The sequence below is a fragment of the Peromyscus leucopus genome, chromosome 4 (genome assembly GCF_004664715.2).
Source record: "Peromyscus leucopus breed LL Stock chromosome 4, UCI_PerLeu_2.1, whole genome shotgun sequence".
Classification (NCBI taxonomy): domain Eukaryota; kingdom Metazoa; phylum Chordata; class Mammalia; order Rodentia; family Cricetidae; genus Peromyscus; species Peromyscus leucopus.
Window position 1 is genome coordinate 151,016,812 of NC_051066.1, and position 19,705 is coordinate 151,036,516.

At 52.1% G+C, this 19,705-nt stretch overlaps 1 protein-coding gene across 2 annotated transcripts; it reads right to left on the reverse strand.

Annotated features, from left to right (window-relative positions):
- Positions 1–444: 444 nt before the first annotated feature.
- On the reverse strand, positions 445–12,311 carry Spata2 (spermatogenesis associated 2). Of its 2 annotated transcripts, none has more exons than XM_028868570.2 (3): positions 11,920–12,311; positions 4,503–4,938; positions 445–3,903 (listed from the first exon to the last, which is right to left on the reverse strand). In XM_028868570.2, the coding sequence occupies exons 2-3, from the start codon at positions 4,818–4,820 to the stop codon at positions 2,677–2,679; spliced, it is 1,545 nt and encodes a 514-aa protein (XP_028724403.1). In that variant the 5' UTR covers positions 4,821–4,938; positions 11,920–12,311; the 3' UTR covers positions 445–2,676. The 2 variants fall into 2 exon arrangements, with proteins under 2 accessions (XP_028724403.1, XP_028724404.1); XM_028868571.2 differs by lacking the exon at positions 11,920–12,311 and adding an exon at positions 10,260–11,789.
- Positions 12,312–19,705: the final 7,394 nt, after the last annotated feature.

Consider the following 19,705-nt stretch of genomic DNA (forward strand, 5'->3'; position numbering starts at 1 on the left):
AGGGCAGCCTCGGTAGCAAAGGTGATGGCAATTTAAAGATACGTCAGGGCTGGGACACACTGGTTCAGCATACCCTTGGCCCCGACTTCAGCACCCCACACACCCCCAAAATGTGAGGAACTTGAGCTTTATGGAAACAAAAGTAAATGTCCATGAAATCATTTCTAAGATTTTGTGTATGGTTGTTTTGCCGGTATGTATGTATGGACACTATGTGCATACCTGGTGCCTGCACCAGAGGCCAGGAAAGGGTGTTGGATCCCCTGGTACTGGAGTTAGAAATGGTTGGAGCCACAATGTGGGTGCTGGGAATAGAACCTGGGTCCTTGGAAGAGCAGCCAGTGTTCTTAACCATTGTGACATCTCACCACCTGTAAAGTTTGTTTGGTTTTTTGTTTGTTTGTTTGTTTTTAAGTTAAAAAGAAAAAGGAATCATTGGCCGGGTATGGTAAAACATGCCTTTAATTAGAGAAATCTGGAGGCAGGAATAAAAGGGGAAGGATTCTTAATAATGTCTGCAGCCACCAACAGTTATTTCTCCCAGAGGACACAGCCCACTTTGGGGAAATGGGCAGCTTGCCCCCTGGGCCTGGTTCCCATCTTCCCCAGATGCCCAGACAGTACCTGGGTCCTGTCACTTGTGCTAACAATGGCTTACAGGCCAGAGTGTGCTGCAAAAGAGGGAAGCCACAGAAGGGGCTGGAACACCATAAACACTTGTTTAACAATGGAAGACACTTTATTTAGTTAGTTTTTTAAAATCTTCTCTGAACATTTCAACTCTGTAGAAATCAAATGCAAAATATATGCATTTTTAAATTAGCATATACTCAACTGTCCGGATCACAGCAATCTCCTACAGTGAGACACACCTTGGGGGGGGGGGCGTGGCAGTCTGCACACCCAATATTTCCTGGTGGAAAGCACTCGGGACTAACTCCAGTAACCTGGCCTCCATCTAAGAGTCCCTGCAATGCTGGAGCAAACTGGAATGGAAAACTAGAGCTCGCAGGAGTGGGCCAGGCAGTGCTGGCCAGTGTGGAAGGAACATCAAGGACCGCAGCCCAGGGAGGCTAGTCTCAGTAATAAGATTGCTCAAATTTAGCTGTATATACACTTATCTACATGTCATCTATAGCTAGAGATAAAAAAGAGCCGTATAAGATTGGAAAACCTTAAAATCACTCCAGTAAATCGGAAGAACACCAGCAAATTCACAGTGGCTCAGGGTGTGGCCAGAGTCAGCCTGCTCCAGAGCTGAATGCCTTTGGGAAAACCCCACTAGCACGTAGATCCCACACAGCAGACATCACAGCTGTCTATGGCTGAAGTGTGTTACCAGTTCACAAGAAAGTGAGTTTCAAATTCCTGCCCTTCTCCTGGCTTTGCTCCCCAAAAAGGAAAATCCAGAGGTGGATTATTTATACAAGGAATCGTGGACACTCAGCTGAGTACTGGAGAAGCATTTGTCCGATGGGCACACACCACCTCTACCCACCCTAGTGCAAAAAGACAGAGCCCTGGGAACCAGTGAGGAAGGCTTAGATGGGCATGGAGGGAACCCCACCTGAATTTCCTTCTGAAATGAACTCAAGGTCTGGGGTACAAGATTCATGCTCAGCAGGCACCAAGACCAGAGCTGTAGATGTGAGGGCTGAGGTCTCCACCTTGTCACTGGGGTCACTGCAGACCTCGGCACCATGCTAACCCCGCGTGCACACTGGAGGTAGGTGTCGAATTTTACTGTAGGGAAGGGCAGCAGCTCTCTACTCAAATGAGGAGGAACATGAGCTTTGTCAGTCCCCTACCCCGAGGCTCTCAGCTCCACCCTAGCAAGTGGAGACCACCCCGGGAGAGGGCATGAGCACCCCCCTGGAAGACTAAAGGACTCAGGGCACCTTTATAATTACCATATCATTAATTTCTTTCACCATGTTGAAACACACAGCAAGTTGAATACTCACTTAAAAATAAACCTCAAACTCTGTATATACAGTACAGTAGGGTGCAAACAGGAAGGGACATCAGTCCTGTTGTGGAGTCCACTTTCCAACTGCTGAGCAGAGCTCGCCAACACTGTGGGCTGATTGAGTGGAGCTGGCAAGATGGCGTTCAGCTAATACTGGACTTGGCTCCCCTGTGATACAGTTGGGGGAGGGAGGGGGCGGGGACATCTGCCTAGGGATCCTTGTATTAGGAGCAGGAAAAGGGGCGAGCCACCAGAGAGGCCCGAAATGGCAGGAGGGCTCATTTCACAAGCCAGCAGGCCTCCAGCTCGCCCACCACTCCTGGTGGGCATTTGAAGGTGACCCGAAGGATCCTTCCCAGTCCAAGCTGGCTTTGCAGAAGGAGGGGTAGGTGTGGCAAAAGTCCCAGAGACAGAGACCTTCTTTCAAAGGAACCAGAACCCAAACCCAAACCCAAACCCAAACCAGCTGAGCAGGGAGTGGAGAGGTCAGTGAAATGACTGGATGAAGTGCCACCCTGTCCCTCAGAGCAGACAGCAGCCGCTGGTGGGGGGTGAAGTGCTCAGTGAACTCCAGTGTGAAGGAGCAGTGGCCCTGGCTGCTTCCACGGTCAAGCTCAGGTCTCCACTTCTGATGCTGCTCTGCTACCTCTTGATGGGACCAAGCCAGGTCAGTGGTGTAGCCCTTATAGCGGAAGATGGGGTGGGGCCTATCTGTACACGAGATGGGAGAACTGAGTGGATTTGTAGTTCAGCTGGTTGTTGGGCATGAACTTGTGCAGCTCGCTCTTTCTGCAGCAGGGGTCGTAGTGGTAAGCGCCAAGGCAGGCGTCGCAGGAGACTTTTGAACACTGGGTGCACGTGTTGGTGGCACCCACACGGTTACAAAAGCCACAGCGGGAGGTGCCTGTGGCAGACGGCTTGGGCTTTGAGTGGACAGGTGGCAGCCGGTCTAGGCCCTGAGTCTGGCCCATATACTTCTCCCGCATAGGTGTCCCGTGGACCAGGCTGTCATGAGCGGAGGCCTTGCTAAGGAAGGCGCTGGGCTTGGAGCCTGAAGGACAGCCGAGTAGACTATCACAGCGCTGGCAGAGGGAAGAGCTGCAGGACAGGCCGCAGTTTTGGCACTTGGAGAGGGCAGACTCTTTGGTGGGGGGTGAACGCTTGTGGTAGATGGAGTGGGCATCGTTTTTGACCAGCCATACATCTGGCCGCAGAGCATCCTGCCTCCGGTAGGAGGCCCTGGGTTCCGAGTCTGTATACAAGTCCACGTCATCCTGAGTGGAAAAGTATGTACTGCGCAGAAGGCCAAGGCCATTGATGGGGGAGATGGATGGAAGGTCATCGGGGCTACCATGGGGGGAGCTGGACATGGTCAGCAAGGAGGGGGATGGGCGGATGATCTCGTCCTTCAGGTCATCCCCTACATCCATGGCCAAAGGCTCCTTTCGCAGACTCAGGGAGGCCTTTGAGGGGACCTTCCTGCTCTCCCAGTAGCTGTCGTAGGCATCCACCGACCTGGACGGTTTGGTCACTCGGGGCTTGTAGTAGTCCTTGGCTGCCCGCTCACTGGCTGACTTCTGGAGTGCCACACGAGTTATGGAAGTGGTCAGGTGCTCCCGACTCTCAGCCCGTCGCCGCAGAGCCTCTGAGCACCCATGCACGTCCTCTGGGCTGCTCTTCCGCTCAGTCACCACGTCCAGCTCCGAGTAGCCCTTGTCCTTCACCTGCGAGTGGATCCCCAGCATCTGCTCACACTCGACCTTTGCCAGGAAGAGCTCAAAGGAGACCATCTTCACCTGGAGGGACTCCACAAGTTCCTTGAGTTTGTACGCAGTTCCCAACTCAGGCTCGTAGCCCATGAACCTCAGAATGGCTCGGATGTCCTTCTCCAGCAATGTGGACTTGACATAGTAAACAAAAGGGCCTGTGTAGGTCTAGGGAGAAAGTGGGCAAAAAAACCAAAAGAAGCATGCTACAGAGAAGCCTGTTCAAACCAAGTGCATAGCGGGACCAGCAGGGAGAGGGATGGGGAGTTTCTGCCTGTAGACCAGAAGCAAGAGCATGCTAAATGCCCACCAAGCAAGGGACACGTGGCCCCTATGAGGTCAACAAGGCCATCAGCTTTCTGTGTAGGCATGAAGGCTCCGTTCCATGAGGGAGCACAGGGGATAACATTATAGGGGTGTGACACTAAGCCCGAAGAATGCCCCTTTCAGGCCTTTGCCAAAGTTTTAAGAATACACTAGGCTGGGGATATAGCTTGGGAGACAGCATGCACCATAGGTTTAATTCCCACTACAACAGACAAACAACACGCAACACATGCAACATGCCACAGTTCCAGCCTGGCGTGGGCAGTCTCTACTCGTCCCTGTTCCCCTGCTATGGAAAGTGCAGAATCTTCTTTCAACCCTCCACCCCCAACTGGGGCTTTGGTCCACACCAGCTCCCAGATGCTTGGAGCCCATGGGATGAGAACAGGGCCCGTACACTCAGGAGGGAGCAGCAGGCAGAGTTGGCCACCCCACCTCACCTTGATGCTGCGGAATTCCTTCTTCCAGGGGAACAGGAAGAGGTTGATGGCCACCGTCTCCAGCATGCTGAAGGCGCAGTGCAGAGCGCTCAGGCTGGAGCTGCTCAGTGAGCGGAGGGAGCTCTCCACCACTTCATAAAACTGGATCAGCCGAAATCGATGCATGGGTTCCACTTTGTGCAGGCTGAGCAGGGTGGCAGCTGCCACCCGCAGGTACTCATCGCTGCCAGGCTGCTGCTTGCCGGGGGTGGTGTCCACTTTGCCCTCATGGAACTGCACGTACTTCCGAAATAAGTCATCCTTGTACTTCGTATCCATTGAACTGGGCTTCCCCAATCAAACCCAAAGGGCTACCTCATCTCCCCCATGGCTCTGGGACCGGAGACTGGCACATCACATGAAGAACTGGCATGGTGCCCATGAACCAGCACATGCTCTGGAAAGGGAGGAACAAGAAGCCATCACCCATCTGACTAGTCCCTACCCCAGCTTTAGAATGCTGAGGACAGCAAAGCCCAGAGCTGGCCCGGGCTATGCTGGCTCTTTAGTCCAGATGGTCCCCATATGCTCTTCTACCTGGCACAGATGTGGAACACATAGGTGGCACAAGGTGGTAAAGACCTACCGGGCCTGCAGCTCAGCAGCTCACAGGAGTGACGAATGCCCTGGAGGCGGGGTCAGGGAGCTGGTGTGAGCTTGGCCTTGGTGTCACAAAGGAGGAGTTTGGGAAAGCCCCGAGGCAGAGTTCAAGTGAAGCACTGCCAGGCCAGGGTGTGACTTGGAGGTGGCAGGAGGGAGGTGCTGAGCTGGCTCTGCCGAGCGTGTCCTAGGCACTTAACTCCCTTACTCCTGAGCAGGTGGGGTCAGGAGCTACCGGCTCCTGAAGACAGGCAGCTATTGAGAAAACTACCCAGGGTCACAGAACCCCCAAGGCGAAGGTCAGAGCCCAGGCAGGCTCCAGAGTCCAGGCCCAGCCCACCACACCCTGCTTTCCTGGAGCAGGAAGGAGCTTGGCACCAACAGAAAGAAGGCTGCTAAAGGCCAGGCAGCAAAGAGAGATGGGGGCGGGGGACTACCCACAGGACACACCAACGACTGTCCTGATGGTGGGGGCTGGGACTGCAGTGTGGGAGACGCTGGTCCCACTCCCAGCAGCACACACAGGGTTTCTGTGACTGGCCACATGAAGCCACTGAAGAGTTTAATACAGGGTCTGAAGAGGGACTACAGAGACCAGGCAGTCTACTGTCCCCTTCACCTTAGAGGGCACCACAGCCTTTTGGGAGAAGAAAAAGTGCTGACCTGGGGCCTGTGTGCACCCCAGCCCAGCCGCTCACAGGCAACCTCAGGTAAATACAGCAGCGCTCACGCAGCCACACACTGCAGGCAAACACGGCTCAGAAACAGGGTGCACCGGTGCCAGTGAGGCTGCAGTATGCCGGGGCTCCAAAGCCTGAGCACTTGAGACCATCCCTCAACCCTTTGGCTCCTCCTTCTCATGAACCCTGATCAGCACACAGCTCCACACACCGTGGCCAAGGAAGGACTTGTGTGAGATGGTGACAGGACCTTCTGTGCCCTGGCAAGGTGCCCACTCTCAAGACCGGGCTCTCAAAAAGGCTCCAGTAGAGGGGGTGTAAGCCACGCCTGACACTTTCCTGGCCAGAACCCCAGAGTCTGGGTGGCGACCACCCTACTCTCAGCCGCCTCTGCAGCTGCCCAGGTGCGGTAAGAGCTCATCCGTATCACTGAGCCTGTGGGAGGAAAAGGGGGGTTGGGGCTGGCCTGTGGGGTCCTCTAGCAGATCTGTGCCCTGGCAACAATCACAAGGTCCACCCGGGCCTCAGTAAGCCACAGCTCAGGATCTCTGGTTTGGGGGGATGCCTGGTAGCATTAACAATGGAATAAGAGGTGGAACACACAGCAAAATTGGGGGTACACACTGGATGTAGGGGCACATTCTGGAGGTAAGACATGACAGTCTTGTACAATGTGAGGTCAGAACAAACAACAAATACTTGAGGACCCAGAAAGACCCCCCCTTTCCCACCCCCCTGCTCTTGAGGGCACCCAGCACTTTAGAAACAAATGGACTGAGAACGCACAAAGGGCCAACACAGGGCCCCAAAGGTAAGTGCTACCTCCAGACCAAGGCCAAAGGCCCTCGGTGCTCACACTCGTCCGCACAGCAGTCTAACCTCCCTCTGAGCAACAGCCAGACCAGCCCTTGCTCCCCGGCTGTCAGGCTGACTGGACATCAGGACTTGGCACATGCACTGGGTTTTGTTGGGCCTTCTCTGACTCTTTGGTGACTGGCTCACCGCAGCATGCAGGCCTCAGCTCCAACACAGCTGTCACCGTCGAGTCACACTGAGAAAATCCCACCTTCCCAGTCCCTCACTGCCATGTTACCCTGGGAAGGCCACAATATGAAATTACTGGCTTTATTCTTTTTCTAGCTTCCTCTCAGTTTCTCCGCCATAACCTGTAATTCCCATGAAGTCAGAGCTCACCACAGTACTTAGCACTGATGCAGTTTGAAGTAGGCAACTAAGACATGGAGCAATGCATGATGTAAGGAATCCATGCACACACACAATGACCCTTCAGGTTCTCAGCAGGTCACAAGAGCAGCTGGAGGATGAGCTGCAAATACGGCATGTTATGCAACCTGAAGCTCAGGGTGAGCCTGTGCCCCAGACAACCCTGAAGTCCGTGTCCCACAAGTGTATTACAAAGGACCTACATTCTGCCTGGCCTGGTCATGGGTGGAGGTAGGAACTGTAGAGGCCACCAGTGAAGAAGAGAGTGTAAAACCAGTTCTACCCAGAACAGCTCAGCAGCCACGCAAGCACGCACATCCTCTCAGTACAAACTCATTGCCAGCCAAAGAGGATCTCCGCAGCTGTTCCTGATAATAAGCATGGGGTTTACCTATGAGAAGCTCCCTCCTGCTACTGAAGCAGGAACTGGTTTTTGTTAAGTTTGAAAAGCAACATGAATATCACGTGGATGGGGGGACTCAGTGGTGGAGCACCTGCCTAGCATGCCTGAGACCCTGGATCCCATCGGAAGCACTAGACATGGTCTCATGGAGCAAATTTGCTATACAGCTGAGGAAGACCTTGAACTTCTGATCCTCCTGCCTCCGCTTTCCAGATGCTGAGGTAAAATAAGAAGAGCTGGGGGCTGGAGACATGGTTAGGTGCTCTAGCAGCTCTTGCTGAGGACCCAAGTTTGATTCCCAGCACCCACATGGCAACACACAGAACTGCCTGTCACTCCAGTCCCAGGGAATCAATCTGACGCCCTCTTCTGGCCTCTGCAGGAACTGCATGCACATGGTGCACAGACCTACATACAGGCAAACACCAATACACATTCAATGAGACAGGCAAGGCCACATACACTTTTAATCCCAGCACTCAGGAAGCAGAGGCTGGTGGGTCTCTGTGAGTTCAAGGCCAGCCTGACAGTTAGTTCCAGAACAGCCAGGGCTACATAGAAACAGTCTTTTTGAGGGCAGCAGTGGGGTGGCTATCATGCATCTTTCTATATACTGCTATTTTTTTCTCTCCATGGAAGTCAGCCTTGAGCTCCAAGCAAGTGATATTTTCTTCTTTTTTTTTTTTTTTTTTGGTTTTTTCAAGACAGGGTTTCTCTGTGTAGCTTTGCACCTTTCCTGGAGCTCACTTAGTAGTCCAGGCTGGCCTCAAGCTGACAGAGATCCACCTGGCTCTGCCTCCCGAGTGCTGGATTAAAGGCTTGCGCCACTGCCACCCGGCCAGGTGATATTTTCAAGTGGGCTATCCTCCTGCCTCACTCAGCTCAGGTGTTGTTTGGCAGTGGCTCCTCACTCCACAACAAACGATGAAAGGAGACCCACAGCTTCCCTGGTGCTCAGAGTCCTGAAATGAGGGTGAGAAACACATCTGGGAAGAATCCTGACGCTGAGAGGAGTAGCAGCACACAACCAGAGATCCATCCCTAGAGATGAGGCAGGAGGATTGCCATGCACTTAAGCCCAGTCTGGACTACTCTCAAGAAAAAGTCAAACAGGCTTAGTAGGGGAGGGGAAAGAAAAAAGAAAATGAATGCCTGCAACCCCAGCACTCAGGAGGTTAGACCAGGAAGATCTCTAAGAGTTCAAAGCCAGCCTGGGGTACAGAGTAAGACCCTGTTTCAAAAAAAGGAAAGAGGGGCCTGGCAGTGGTGGCGCACGCCTTTAATCCAGCACTCGGGAGGCAGAGCCAGGTGGATCTCTGTGAGTTCGAGGCCAACCTGGGCTACAGAGTGAGTTCCAGAAAAGGCGCAAAGCTACACAGAGAAACCCTGTCTCAGAAAAGAAAAAGAAAACAGAAAGGGGAGAGGGAGATGGAGATGGTTCCGCAGTGCTCCCCACGCAAGCATGAAGAACTGAGTTTCAGCACTCAGCAGGGCACTGTGCACACTGTGGTGCCAGCACTGGGGAGCAAAGACAGGAGGATCCTGAGAGCCTGATGAAGAGCCAGCCTAGCAAGAACAGGGGAGCTCCAGACTCAGTGAGTCTGGACACCCTGACTCAAAAAATGAAAGAAAAACCTGGACATGTTGGCGCATTTCTTTAATCCCAGCACTGGAAAAGAAAGAGAGAGAGAAAGGTGGTGGCGGCTGGAGTGACGGCTCAGTGGTTAAAACACCTGCTCTTGCAGGACCTGTGTTTGATTCCCAGCACTGCACGGGTGGCTCACAACTGTCCATAACTCCAGTCCAGGGGATCTGACGCCCTCTCCTGACCTCTGTGGGCACCTGGAATGCCCAGAATGTGGACTGACATACATTCAAGCAAAATGCTCACACACATTAAAAAAATTATTTTTTTTTAGTGAGGGAGGGAGGCTAGAGAGATGGCTCAGTGGTTAAGAGCCCTGGCTGCTTTTACAGAGGAACTGGATTTAATTCCCAGAACCCATATGGGGGCTTAGTACAGTCTGTCACTCCTATCCCAGGGGTCTGACACCCTCTTCGGGCCTCCAAGGCACACACATGATCCATAGACATGCATGAAGAAAAAAAAAAAGAAACCAACCACATAAATAAAAATAAAGAATGAAAAAAAAGTCTTAAAGTGCAGAGATAAGAGAACATCATGCAACCTCTGTCTTCCTCTAAAGATACACGCACAATTGTGAAGACCCAAATACACCACACTCAGCAGAGTAAGAGAGTGAGAAAAACAGTGAACAGGGACCTACTATGTTCTGAGTGGTAAGACAACTCCCCACTTCCATCACATCTCCCATTTCATCCTGACAGCAGCAGCTGAGGAAGCCAAGGTGCACTCAACATCTCCAGCAGAGCCAAAAGGGCCAACAGGTCCTGAGGACTGGCTCTCGTCCACTCTGGCTATAATTGGTATCAATCCCAAAGGGGTCAGGATATGCAGGTCCCTGTGCCAGCTGTTCAAAAATCAGTAAGATGAGCTGGGAGGGGGGGTGGCACACGCCTTTAATCCCAGCACTCGGGAGGCAGAGGCAGGTGGATCTCTGTGAGTTCGAGGCCAGCCTGGGCTACAGAGTGAGTTCCAGGAAAGGCGCAAAGCTACACAGAGAAACCTTGTCTCAAAAAACCAAAAAAAAAAAAAAAAAAAAAAAAAAGAAAGAAAGAAAAATCAATAAGATGCACAGGACAACCCCAATATTAAAGAGGAAACTGAGCACAGAGCGCCAACTCACTTGTCCTAAGTCACTGAGCCAAGAAGTGGATCTGAAATCTTACCAAATCTTCTGGTGTGGGCTCCTTGAAAGGTTCAATCAGTCAAATGCCCTGCGGCCAGGAATCTGAGTCTCATAGTAGCAAAACTGCCATCTTCCCACACCAAATGGGCTGGGAGAGCCACCAGCCTCTTTATGATGTAAGCTTAAGGGCCCAGGAGAGAGGCTGGCCAGAGACCAGCCAGCAGTGAGGCAGTTACATCATCCCTGCTGAATACATTTCCTAAGAATACAGGCTGCCTTGTGTCTGGCCCTAACTGGTGTCTTTTCTGAGCACAGAGCCAGCAATTTATTCCTAACACTCTGGAAAACACAACAACAACAACAACAACAAAAAACACGTTCTCTGCAAACACAGCCTGGTTACAGGAGAGAGCAAGACAGCCCAGCGACAGAAGCTGTTAATTTCTCCAGGCAACCCAAAGACTGGAATGCCAAGCCATACCAGGCTGGCAGGGGGAAAATACAGCTCTGTGAATCTCCGGAACACAGAAGCAGAAGGATGGATGCCTAGTGCCGTCGGCTCTGGGTGGCATCTCCTGCACCCACAATCTGGACCCCTTTGTTAAAGCAAGTCAGAGAAGGCGAAGCTAGTGCACAGGCAGAGGGGACTTTACCAACAATTATTCTTTAAACATCCAATGGGGAAAGCCCAACGCGTTTAAAGTTCAGCTGAATGGAAACCAAATAACCTGGGAAGTGGAGCATCGGTTCCAACGCTTTACCTCTGCTGGCCCATTCAAGCAGAATGTGCCCCGTGGTGGCCCTGAAAGGCACTCCCTCCCTATACTAGCAGACGGTATTTGGGTCCCAGTTGGGTCCAATCTACATGTTTACACACCCCGGTTCAGCTTCAGCCGCCAAAAAGGATCAGAGATGCGACTACACCTCTCTTCTCTTTACCCAACCTCTATGTACCTCACTGTAAGCGAGAGGTCCCCAGACCCTTCGGCGGCATCTCCTGCTGACTGTAGAAAACCACAGGAACTCCGCACCTCTACCAGCCTCCAGAAACATTGTCACTGGGGCCTTCCAAAGCTCTGAAAACAACTTGGGCTATTCTGGAACATGGTTGCCCTCCCCACAGCGGCTTCTCTTGGGAGTTCTGAAGGGAGCTATGTCCCTTCCCTGCAGGGGACGTAAACCTGCGGTGGCTACTCCCCGCTGGGTGAGCCGCCAGCCTCTGCTCGCCACAGGTGGGGAAAACGCCCCAGTCTCAAAGGCAGGCGCGTAGGGTCGGTGGTGCTGGGAACAGGGGGCAGAACCCAGGGCATCGCACACGCTGGACAAGCGCTCGCTAACGCCCCTCCGTCTACCAATGAAGTGCTAGGACCTGTCAGTGGACACCTGCTGTAGCCCGGCACCGTGCAAACCCTGCGTCCTCTCCTTCCACGCCCACCGCAGCCCCGGAAGGCCGCCGTGTTCCTCCTCACAGACCCGGAGCGACTCGGGCAAGGTCACTCGGTGAGTCCGAAGCCAGGTCCGCCTCCCCTCCCGACTGCGGGCCACCGCGCGGTGCCTGCCCCCGAGGGGGGGCGCGTGTGCAGCCTCACCCGGGAGCAGTGCTGCGGCCGGCCGCAGATAGCGGCTGCGGGGACGGAGCCGAGGGCCTGGCCAGCGACTGCGCCCGCAGGGACCCGCCCTCCCGCCTGCCCCGCACTCACCCGCCGCTGCCCGCGAGGGAAGCGAGCGCCGCCGGAGCACAGCCCCGCACGGCCCCGCCGCTCCCGCCGGCTCCGGGGACCGAGACTAGTACGGGAGCTAGCGGCGGCCCGGAAGCACTCGGGCCGGAAGTGACGTCAACGGAGGCGGGCCCTGCGAGAGGCTGGGTCGCGGCTGCGCGGTGAGCCTGAGAAGGGGCGGCGGAAGCCGGTGGTCAGCAGGTGAACACGAAGAACCGAGAGCAAAGAGGAGGAGGCGGGAGACGAAAGGAGGGGGAAATGCGGGGGTTAGCGCTTCTCCGCGGAACCCGACCTCACCCCTTAAGGACAGTCGAGGAGGGACAAGCGGAACCCGGAAGCAAATGAACTGGAAGTGACGCGCAGCGCTCCGCCCGCAGACGCTGGTTAGCCGAGTTGTCATGGAAACGGGTTCCAGAGCGGTGGGGAGATTGGTTTTTCCACCTGACCGGCTTTCCCCTGGTCAGGACGGTGCTTGAGAGCCCCGACTGACGTCGAACCCCGCGATCCTATTTCAAAGACGAAACCGCGGAGGGTAGCGAGCCAAAGCCTAGGCGGAGAGAGGACCGTGGGTGTTACCACGGGCGACCGGGGTCAGGGATGCGGATCCGGGGATTGGGGAGTGGGGGACTCAGGAGAGAGTTCAGCGTTTAGAAGCACTTATTGCTTTCAGAGGACCCGGGTTTGATCCCCAGAACCCACATGGAGGCTCACAACCATCCATAACACCAGTTCCAGGGGATCTGATGCCCTCTTTGACCTCCACGGGTACCAGTCACGCACGTGGTGCACATGCATAGATGCAGGCAACACATACATAAAATAAAAATAAATCACTACATAGCGAAACTCTGTCTCAAGTGATAATAACAATAATGGGAATCCATTATTCCCATTAACCCATAGATTGGACCTACCGGCGCGGTTCTGTAATCCCAACTATTCCAAAGGCTGAGTCAGGAGGATTGTGAGTTTAAGGCTAACATGAATAACTTAGCGAGCTCATGTCTAAAAAAAAAAAAAGAAAATAATAAAAGGCTGGGGCTGTAGTTCAGTCCTAGAACCCTTGCCTAGCCTGTGTGTACTCCCTGGGTTCAGTTCCCAACAATGAAAAAGGAGAGTGAGGAGACTCCCAGTGTTGACTTAACTGATTACTAGCAGTGCGGCCTTGAATAAGCTCTTAACCTCTCTGAGCCTCATCATAATACCTTTTAAAAGCTTAAAAGCAATAATAACAATAATAGCAATAGCAGACTGCCTAGTGAGATGTAGTCAGAATGAACTACATAGAAATTGCTCAGAACATATCGAGCACAGACTAAGGACCTAAAGGAGTTGTTTGAGACAGGTAGCCCAGGCTAGTCTGAGCTCACTATGTATTCTGGCCTGGACCTCACTTGTAGCCCAGGCTACTCTCAAATTGTGGAGCTCAGCCTGCCTCTGTCTCCTGAATGAAGCTGGCTTCTTCCCTCAGTTATGTAACCATGGAAACCATGGGGGCAAGAGCAATCCTCCCATGTCCTTTGGGACCTGCACAGTCTTGACTTATGTCCTGACAGCTTGCCACTTGACTTCTCAGAGGTCTCTCTAAACTCCTATTTGCCAGGTGACTGGGAGCTCCCCGAGAGATGAACTTAAGTGGGCTGTGCTGGAGAGATAGTTCAACCTTTAAGGGATGGCTGCTCAAGGACCTGGGTTCAGTTCCCCAGAACCACATGTCAGTCTCAGGGAATTAGACACCCTCTTCTGGCCTCCGAGAGGGCACTGCATGTGGTGCACAGTTATACATTCAGGCAAAAAAAAAAAAAATGATTATACATGAATTTGTTTTTTTAACTTGAGAGATGGAGTTTGGTTTGCTGCAGAATCCTTAGAGTTTGCCAAGTACCAGACACATACATAAGGCATGGATCATATTTTCAATTGGCTGCAATTTTTGTTTTTTTTTGAGGCAGTCCCAATGTGTAGCCTGACTGTCCTGGAACTCAGTATGTAGCCCAGGCTGGTCTTGAACTCACAGAGCTCCACCTGCCTCTGCCTCCTGAGTGCTGGGATTAAAGGCGTGCACCGCTGTACCCTGCCTTTTCACCCCCCTGGCTCTCCACACCCTGCTGCCTGGCTGTGCATGTCCTTCCCAGCACCTCTTACTTTCCCTGTGTTGCTGGCTAGTGTCCAGCCCCAACTCAGTCTTGCTTTCTTTCTGGAACCTCCTGATTTCTCCAGCTAAAAGACCCAGAGCCTTTCTCTTCTGGCTCCTCACAACACTCTTTTGTAATTGTATCTCAGCTCTCGGCACTGCAGGCCACATATGTATTGAGCCTGATGTTTGCACCACGACCCACATTCCTTTCCATCTGTAGTCCCCAGGAGCTCTGTGCATGTCTGATCAGGAGCCATCCAACTGGTGTCCTTTGATTGTAGGAGTCACTCTTAGAACCAGGGTGACACCAGCAAAGTAAAGCCAGTAGGGTTTGCCTGAAAGCTTGATCTAATTCCACAATGAGTTCAGGTTAAGATAGTGTGCTGCATTTCCCGATGATCCAAGTTTGGTTTGTAGCTCCCACATTGGGCTCCTTATAGCCTTCTCCAACTCCAAGGGATCCAACACTGTGTTCTGGCTTTACCTCTGAGGGCACCTGCACTCACAAGGCAGACACATACACATGATTAAAAAATCAAAATAAACCTTTCCAAGCCAGGAGTGGTGGTGCACGTCTGTAATCTCAGAACTCAGGAGGTCGAGACAGGAGAATCAGGAGTTCAAGGCCGTCCTTCCTAATAGTGAGTTGAGGCCAGCCTGAGCTACATGAGACCCTGGCTTAATTCCCCAAACAAGGAGAGAAAATAAAAGCCCTCTCAGCAAGTGTGACAAGCTTGCATTTTCACATGAGGCTTCGAGAAAGTCCCTTCCACCTCTGTGGTTCTGTGACAGCCAAGAGGGAAGCCCTGATGATGGAAACATGTGACATTTCCTGTCAGAAAAGACCCAAGGTCTCAAGACAGGCACATCTCTCATCCTTCACACAAATGAAGACTTGTGGCTTCTGTGCTTGGTATCCAGACTTCGTTACATAATGATTAGCAGGTTACATAATGATCACGTGCCAACCATCAGGCACCCTCACTTTTTAGGAGCCAACACTCTACCTACCTCTTTCTATTTTTTATGATTTTTTTTTCTGTAAATCACAAGAGTAGCAGGATTCCAACAATACAGAAGCACACAGAACAAAAACCAAAAGAGGAGCTACCCTGTGACCCAGCAGTGGGCCTCCTCAGCCTCTGGGAGAGGAACACGAGTGCAGGAAGCTGTGTGGTTACAGTGGCAGACAGAGGGGTCGATTGTAAACAGCAGCAGCAGGTGAGTGGAGTCTCTGCCTAACCAACCTGTACCTGCAGAGGATAATGGAGCTCTACACGATGCCTCACAACGTACCTCAAAAAGTGTGCAAGGAAACACACACTGTGTGACACAAACAAACAAAACAAGCACCGGCCAGATCACAGAGTTTAGGTTTGTGTAAATATCCACAGCCAACCAGAGACAGGAATATAGACCAGATGCCTGTTTCCCCCCAGTCATTCCAGTCTCAGCACTGAGGCCGAGGCAGGAGAATGCCTGTGAGTTCAATACCAACCTGAGACCTAAGCAGTGAAAAGTGGTCTGGTTGAGGGGCAGAGGAGGCACTGGACAGTTAAGAACCCTTGCTGTCTTTCCAGAGAACCAAGGCTCAGTTCTCAGCACCCATCACAAAGCTCCAGGGGATCGGACGCCGAGCTGCACATAAGAAATAAGTCTTGGCAGCATGTGGTGGTGCACACCTTTAATCCCAGCACTCAGGAGGCAGAGGCAGGCAGATCTCTGTGAGTTCCAGGACAGCCAGGGCTATACAGAGAAACCCTGTCTCAAAAAAAAAAAAGGTGGGGGGGGCTGGAGAGATGGCTCAGTGGTTAAGAGCACTGACTGTTCTTCTCAAGGACCCGGGTTCAATTCCCAGCACCCACATGGCAGCTTACAACTGTCTATAACTCCAGTTCCAGGGGATCTGATACCTTCACATCAATGCACATAAAATAAAGTTAAATAAATTTAAAATAAATAAATAAATAAATAAACCCACAATTTGTTTTAAATGATTTTATGTGCATGGGTATTTTGCCTGCATGTTTATCTGTGCACCACATGCATGCCTGGTGCCCATGGAGGCCAGAGAGGTCAAGGCGTTCAGATCCTCTAGAACTAGAGATACAGACGGTTGTGAACATCCACGTGAGTGCTGGGAATCAAACCTGAGTCCTTTGGAATAGCAACTAGCATGGTTTGGGTTGTAAAGTGCTTGCCTCACAGCCTGAGGCCTCAGGTTCAACCTCCAGTACTCAAGTACTAAGTTCCATAGTTTGGGGTGGGTTTGAGCTTATGCACAGGTCTGGCCCTTCCTCTCAGCTGGAGGGAAGAAAGCAGTCAGGCAAGAAAGAACCAGGAGATGAAAAGAGGTACTAAGGTACCAGAGCCTGGCACACACTCTGCCGGACATAGCAGGAATGGCATCTTCTAAAGTGCTAGCTCACAGTGTCTGATGAGCACAGGAGAGCCTGAAGCCTCTCTGCCTCAGGCTCCGCAACTGTCAGCTTCCACATGCTAACAGCACCCCCTGGATGCAGCTGACTAGGCGGTCCACACAAGCACTTGACTACGCGCTCAGCGGCAGCTGTCATTATCGGGGCTTGGTTGGTAACAGCCCTTGCTCACCTGAAACCTGCTATGTAGCCTAGGCTGGCCTAGAACTCTGCCTCCACTTCCTAGGTGGGGGGATTACAGGTGTGTGCAGCCACCTTCCAGCTTAACGATTGATTTTTGTTTGTTTTTATATTTAGTTATTGTGTTTGTGGGTGGTGGTGGGGTGTCACTGCATACCACAGCACATGTGTATGGAGGAGGTCAGAGGACAGCGTGATGGAGTCACTTCTCACCTGCCACCATGGCCCTGGGGTCCAACTGAGGTCACCAAGCACCTAACCCACCTTGCCAACCCTCGTCTGTTTTTATTCCCATCCCTGCAGAACTGAGAGAGCCACTGCACTGCCGACCGCTGCTCACGTCCTTCTTTTCCCTTCAGAGCTTCACACTGTCACCAAGGCTGAGGACGCACTGTGTATCAGCATGCCGTCCCTGAACGCAAGGCAGCTCTGCTGCCCATGCCTGCTTCCATTAGAGGTGTGGGTCCTGAAACCTGACTGTCCTTTTGACTGAGTGAAATATCCCTGACACATCTTTCAAGGACCTTCCCTCTGGATGATAAGCCCTTTATAAAGATTTGGGTTTTTTTTTTTAATTTTAATTACATTTATTTGTTTTGTTTTCTGTGTCTTTTTCCTGCATGTATGTATACCATGCACATGCTTGGTGCCCCTGGAAGTCAGAAGAGAGCATTGGATCCCTTGGAATTTTGCAGTTATAAACAGTTTTAAGCCAACATGTGGGTTCTGGGAATTGAACCTGGATCCTTTGCAAGACTAATAAGTTCTCTTCTGAGTCATCTCTCTAGCCCCTAATTTTTTATATGTATAGGTGTTTTGCCTGCATGTGTTGTGTGTGCCACATTTGTACCCGGTGCCCACAGAGGACAGAAGAGGGGTCAGGTTCCTTGGGGCTGGAGTTACAGTTGGTTGTGTGCTGCCTGATGTGGGTGCTGGGAACCCAACTCAGGTCCTCTGGAAGAGCAGTCAATGCTGAGCTCCCTGCCCACATTGTCGAGCCTTTTCCTAACTGCATGTATGTAGGTTGTCTTGTAATAGTGAGTATACGCTTCATGTCAGACCATGTGTGGAGTCATCTCTCCAAACCTGGCATTCCTAACCTGTATCCATAGTCCCTTCCTCAAGGTTATCTTGTTGGTTTGGTTTGTCTTCATTTTTGGAGACAGGATGTCATGTCTCCCAGGCTGGCCTAGAGCTTGCTATGCAGACAAGGATGACCTTGAACTCCTGGCTCTCCTGCCTTTCTCTCCCAACAACTGGAATTAGAGGAGTGCCCACCTTGCCTGGTTTATGCCATGCTGGGTCATGTATTCGGGCAAGTACTTCACCAAATGAGCCCTTTCCCAGCCCTGAGGACGTTGTCTTGGTCACTGGATGCGATGCCAGGAGGAAAGGCCTTCACCTGAGCCTGCTAGGGAATGAGTGTGCAACAGGTGTGTTACCCTGTGAGGCTTACTGTCCTCCTCCAACCTGGGTTGCTGGAGGCTGAGGAGGCCACCTCAGCCTGCACTGAGCACTCATTGACCTGGCAGAGGCTCTTGCCCAAAGCAGGCACATGTGTTCTCTGGCTCCTTCACAACACTTGCTTCCCCTTTTCTCACAAATATAAACCTCACTGCCAGTGCTTCAAAGCCCTCATGCCACCCACGAGTCCAAAGGTAACTGGCTAAGAGCTATCATTACTGGGGACCCACCCTTCCAAAACCACCTCCAAGGAGATACAGCTCACAGGGCTGGGTCTTGAACTCAGCTGGGTGCTGCTTAATTGCTCTGAAAACAGTCCCTGGAGGCCACAGCTTCTGCTTTGTACTGTACAGCCCTTAAAGCACCAGGCCTCAAAGAGCTGTTTGCAGAATGCAAGCATCTCTGCCCTTTGAAGCATACAAAGAAAGCCACACTCAGTGTCCTTGTCACATATCAGTATCGTCCCTTGGCAGAGAGAAAGGGGAAGTAGGGGGCTGGAGAGATGATTCAGCAGTCAGGAACATTTGTTGCTGAGGCCCAGAGTTCAGATCCCTGCACCCACATGGGGTGCCTGAAAAGGGACAGTAACTCCAGCTCCAGGTGATACAACATCCCTTTTGGTCTATGGAGGCAACTGCACACACAGGTGCATAAATACACAGATATGAATAAAAAATAAACCTTTTTTTGTTTGTTTGTTTTTCGAGACAGGGTTTCTCTGTGTAGTTTTGTGCCTGTCCTGAATCTTGCTCTGTAGACCAGGCTGGCCTCGAACTCACAGAGATATGCCTGGCTCTGCCTCTGAGTGTTGGGATTAAAGGCCTGCGCCACCACCGCCCGGCAAAAAAATGAATCTTTAAAAAGAAAAAGGGGGGGTAGAAAATCAGGCAGGCACAATACAAGTACAGTATGCTCTGGGGCCCAAAGGCCTGAATTCAGGTCTCCACTCGGCCACTTTTCAACTGTATGATTTTGGACAAGCTGTGTAGCCACTCTGGGCCTCCATTTCCCTGTCCATAAAGTGGGATTAACTGTATTCCCAAGAATGCCTCCAAGACCAGAGCTCTAGCATGCGAAGTCAAGTAGAGAGTAAGCGTTCTTCAGGAGCCGTACCTCTTTTTCCAAAGCTGGAACTCAAACCCAGAGCTTCACGTGTGCTGAAGCACAGCCTCACACTGAAGTGCGACTTTCCAGAAGCACCTTTTTTGTTTGTTGATTTGGTTTTTGAGACGGGTATCTCTGAGCAATCCAGGCTGCCTAAATCCTAAAGCTCCTCCTGCCTCAGCCTCCCAGAGAATTCTGAGATTGACAGGTGAGTACCATCCTATCCTAGGCTGGCTGCAACCTCACACTGAAGTCCAGGATGGCCTTGAACTTCTGGTCCTCCTGCCTCCACCTCTCAAGTGCTGGGACTCTGGGTGTGCACTGCCACACCTGGCACACACAGTGCTGGGATTCTGAGTGTGCACTGCACCTGGCACACAGTGGGGGGGGGGGGCTGGGATCTGGGTGTGCACTGCCACACCTGGCGTACACAGTGCTGGGATTC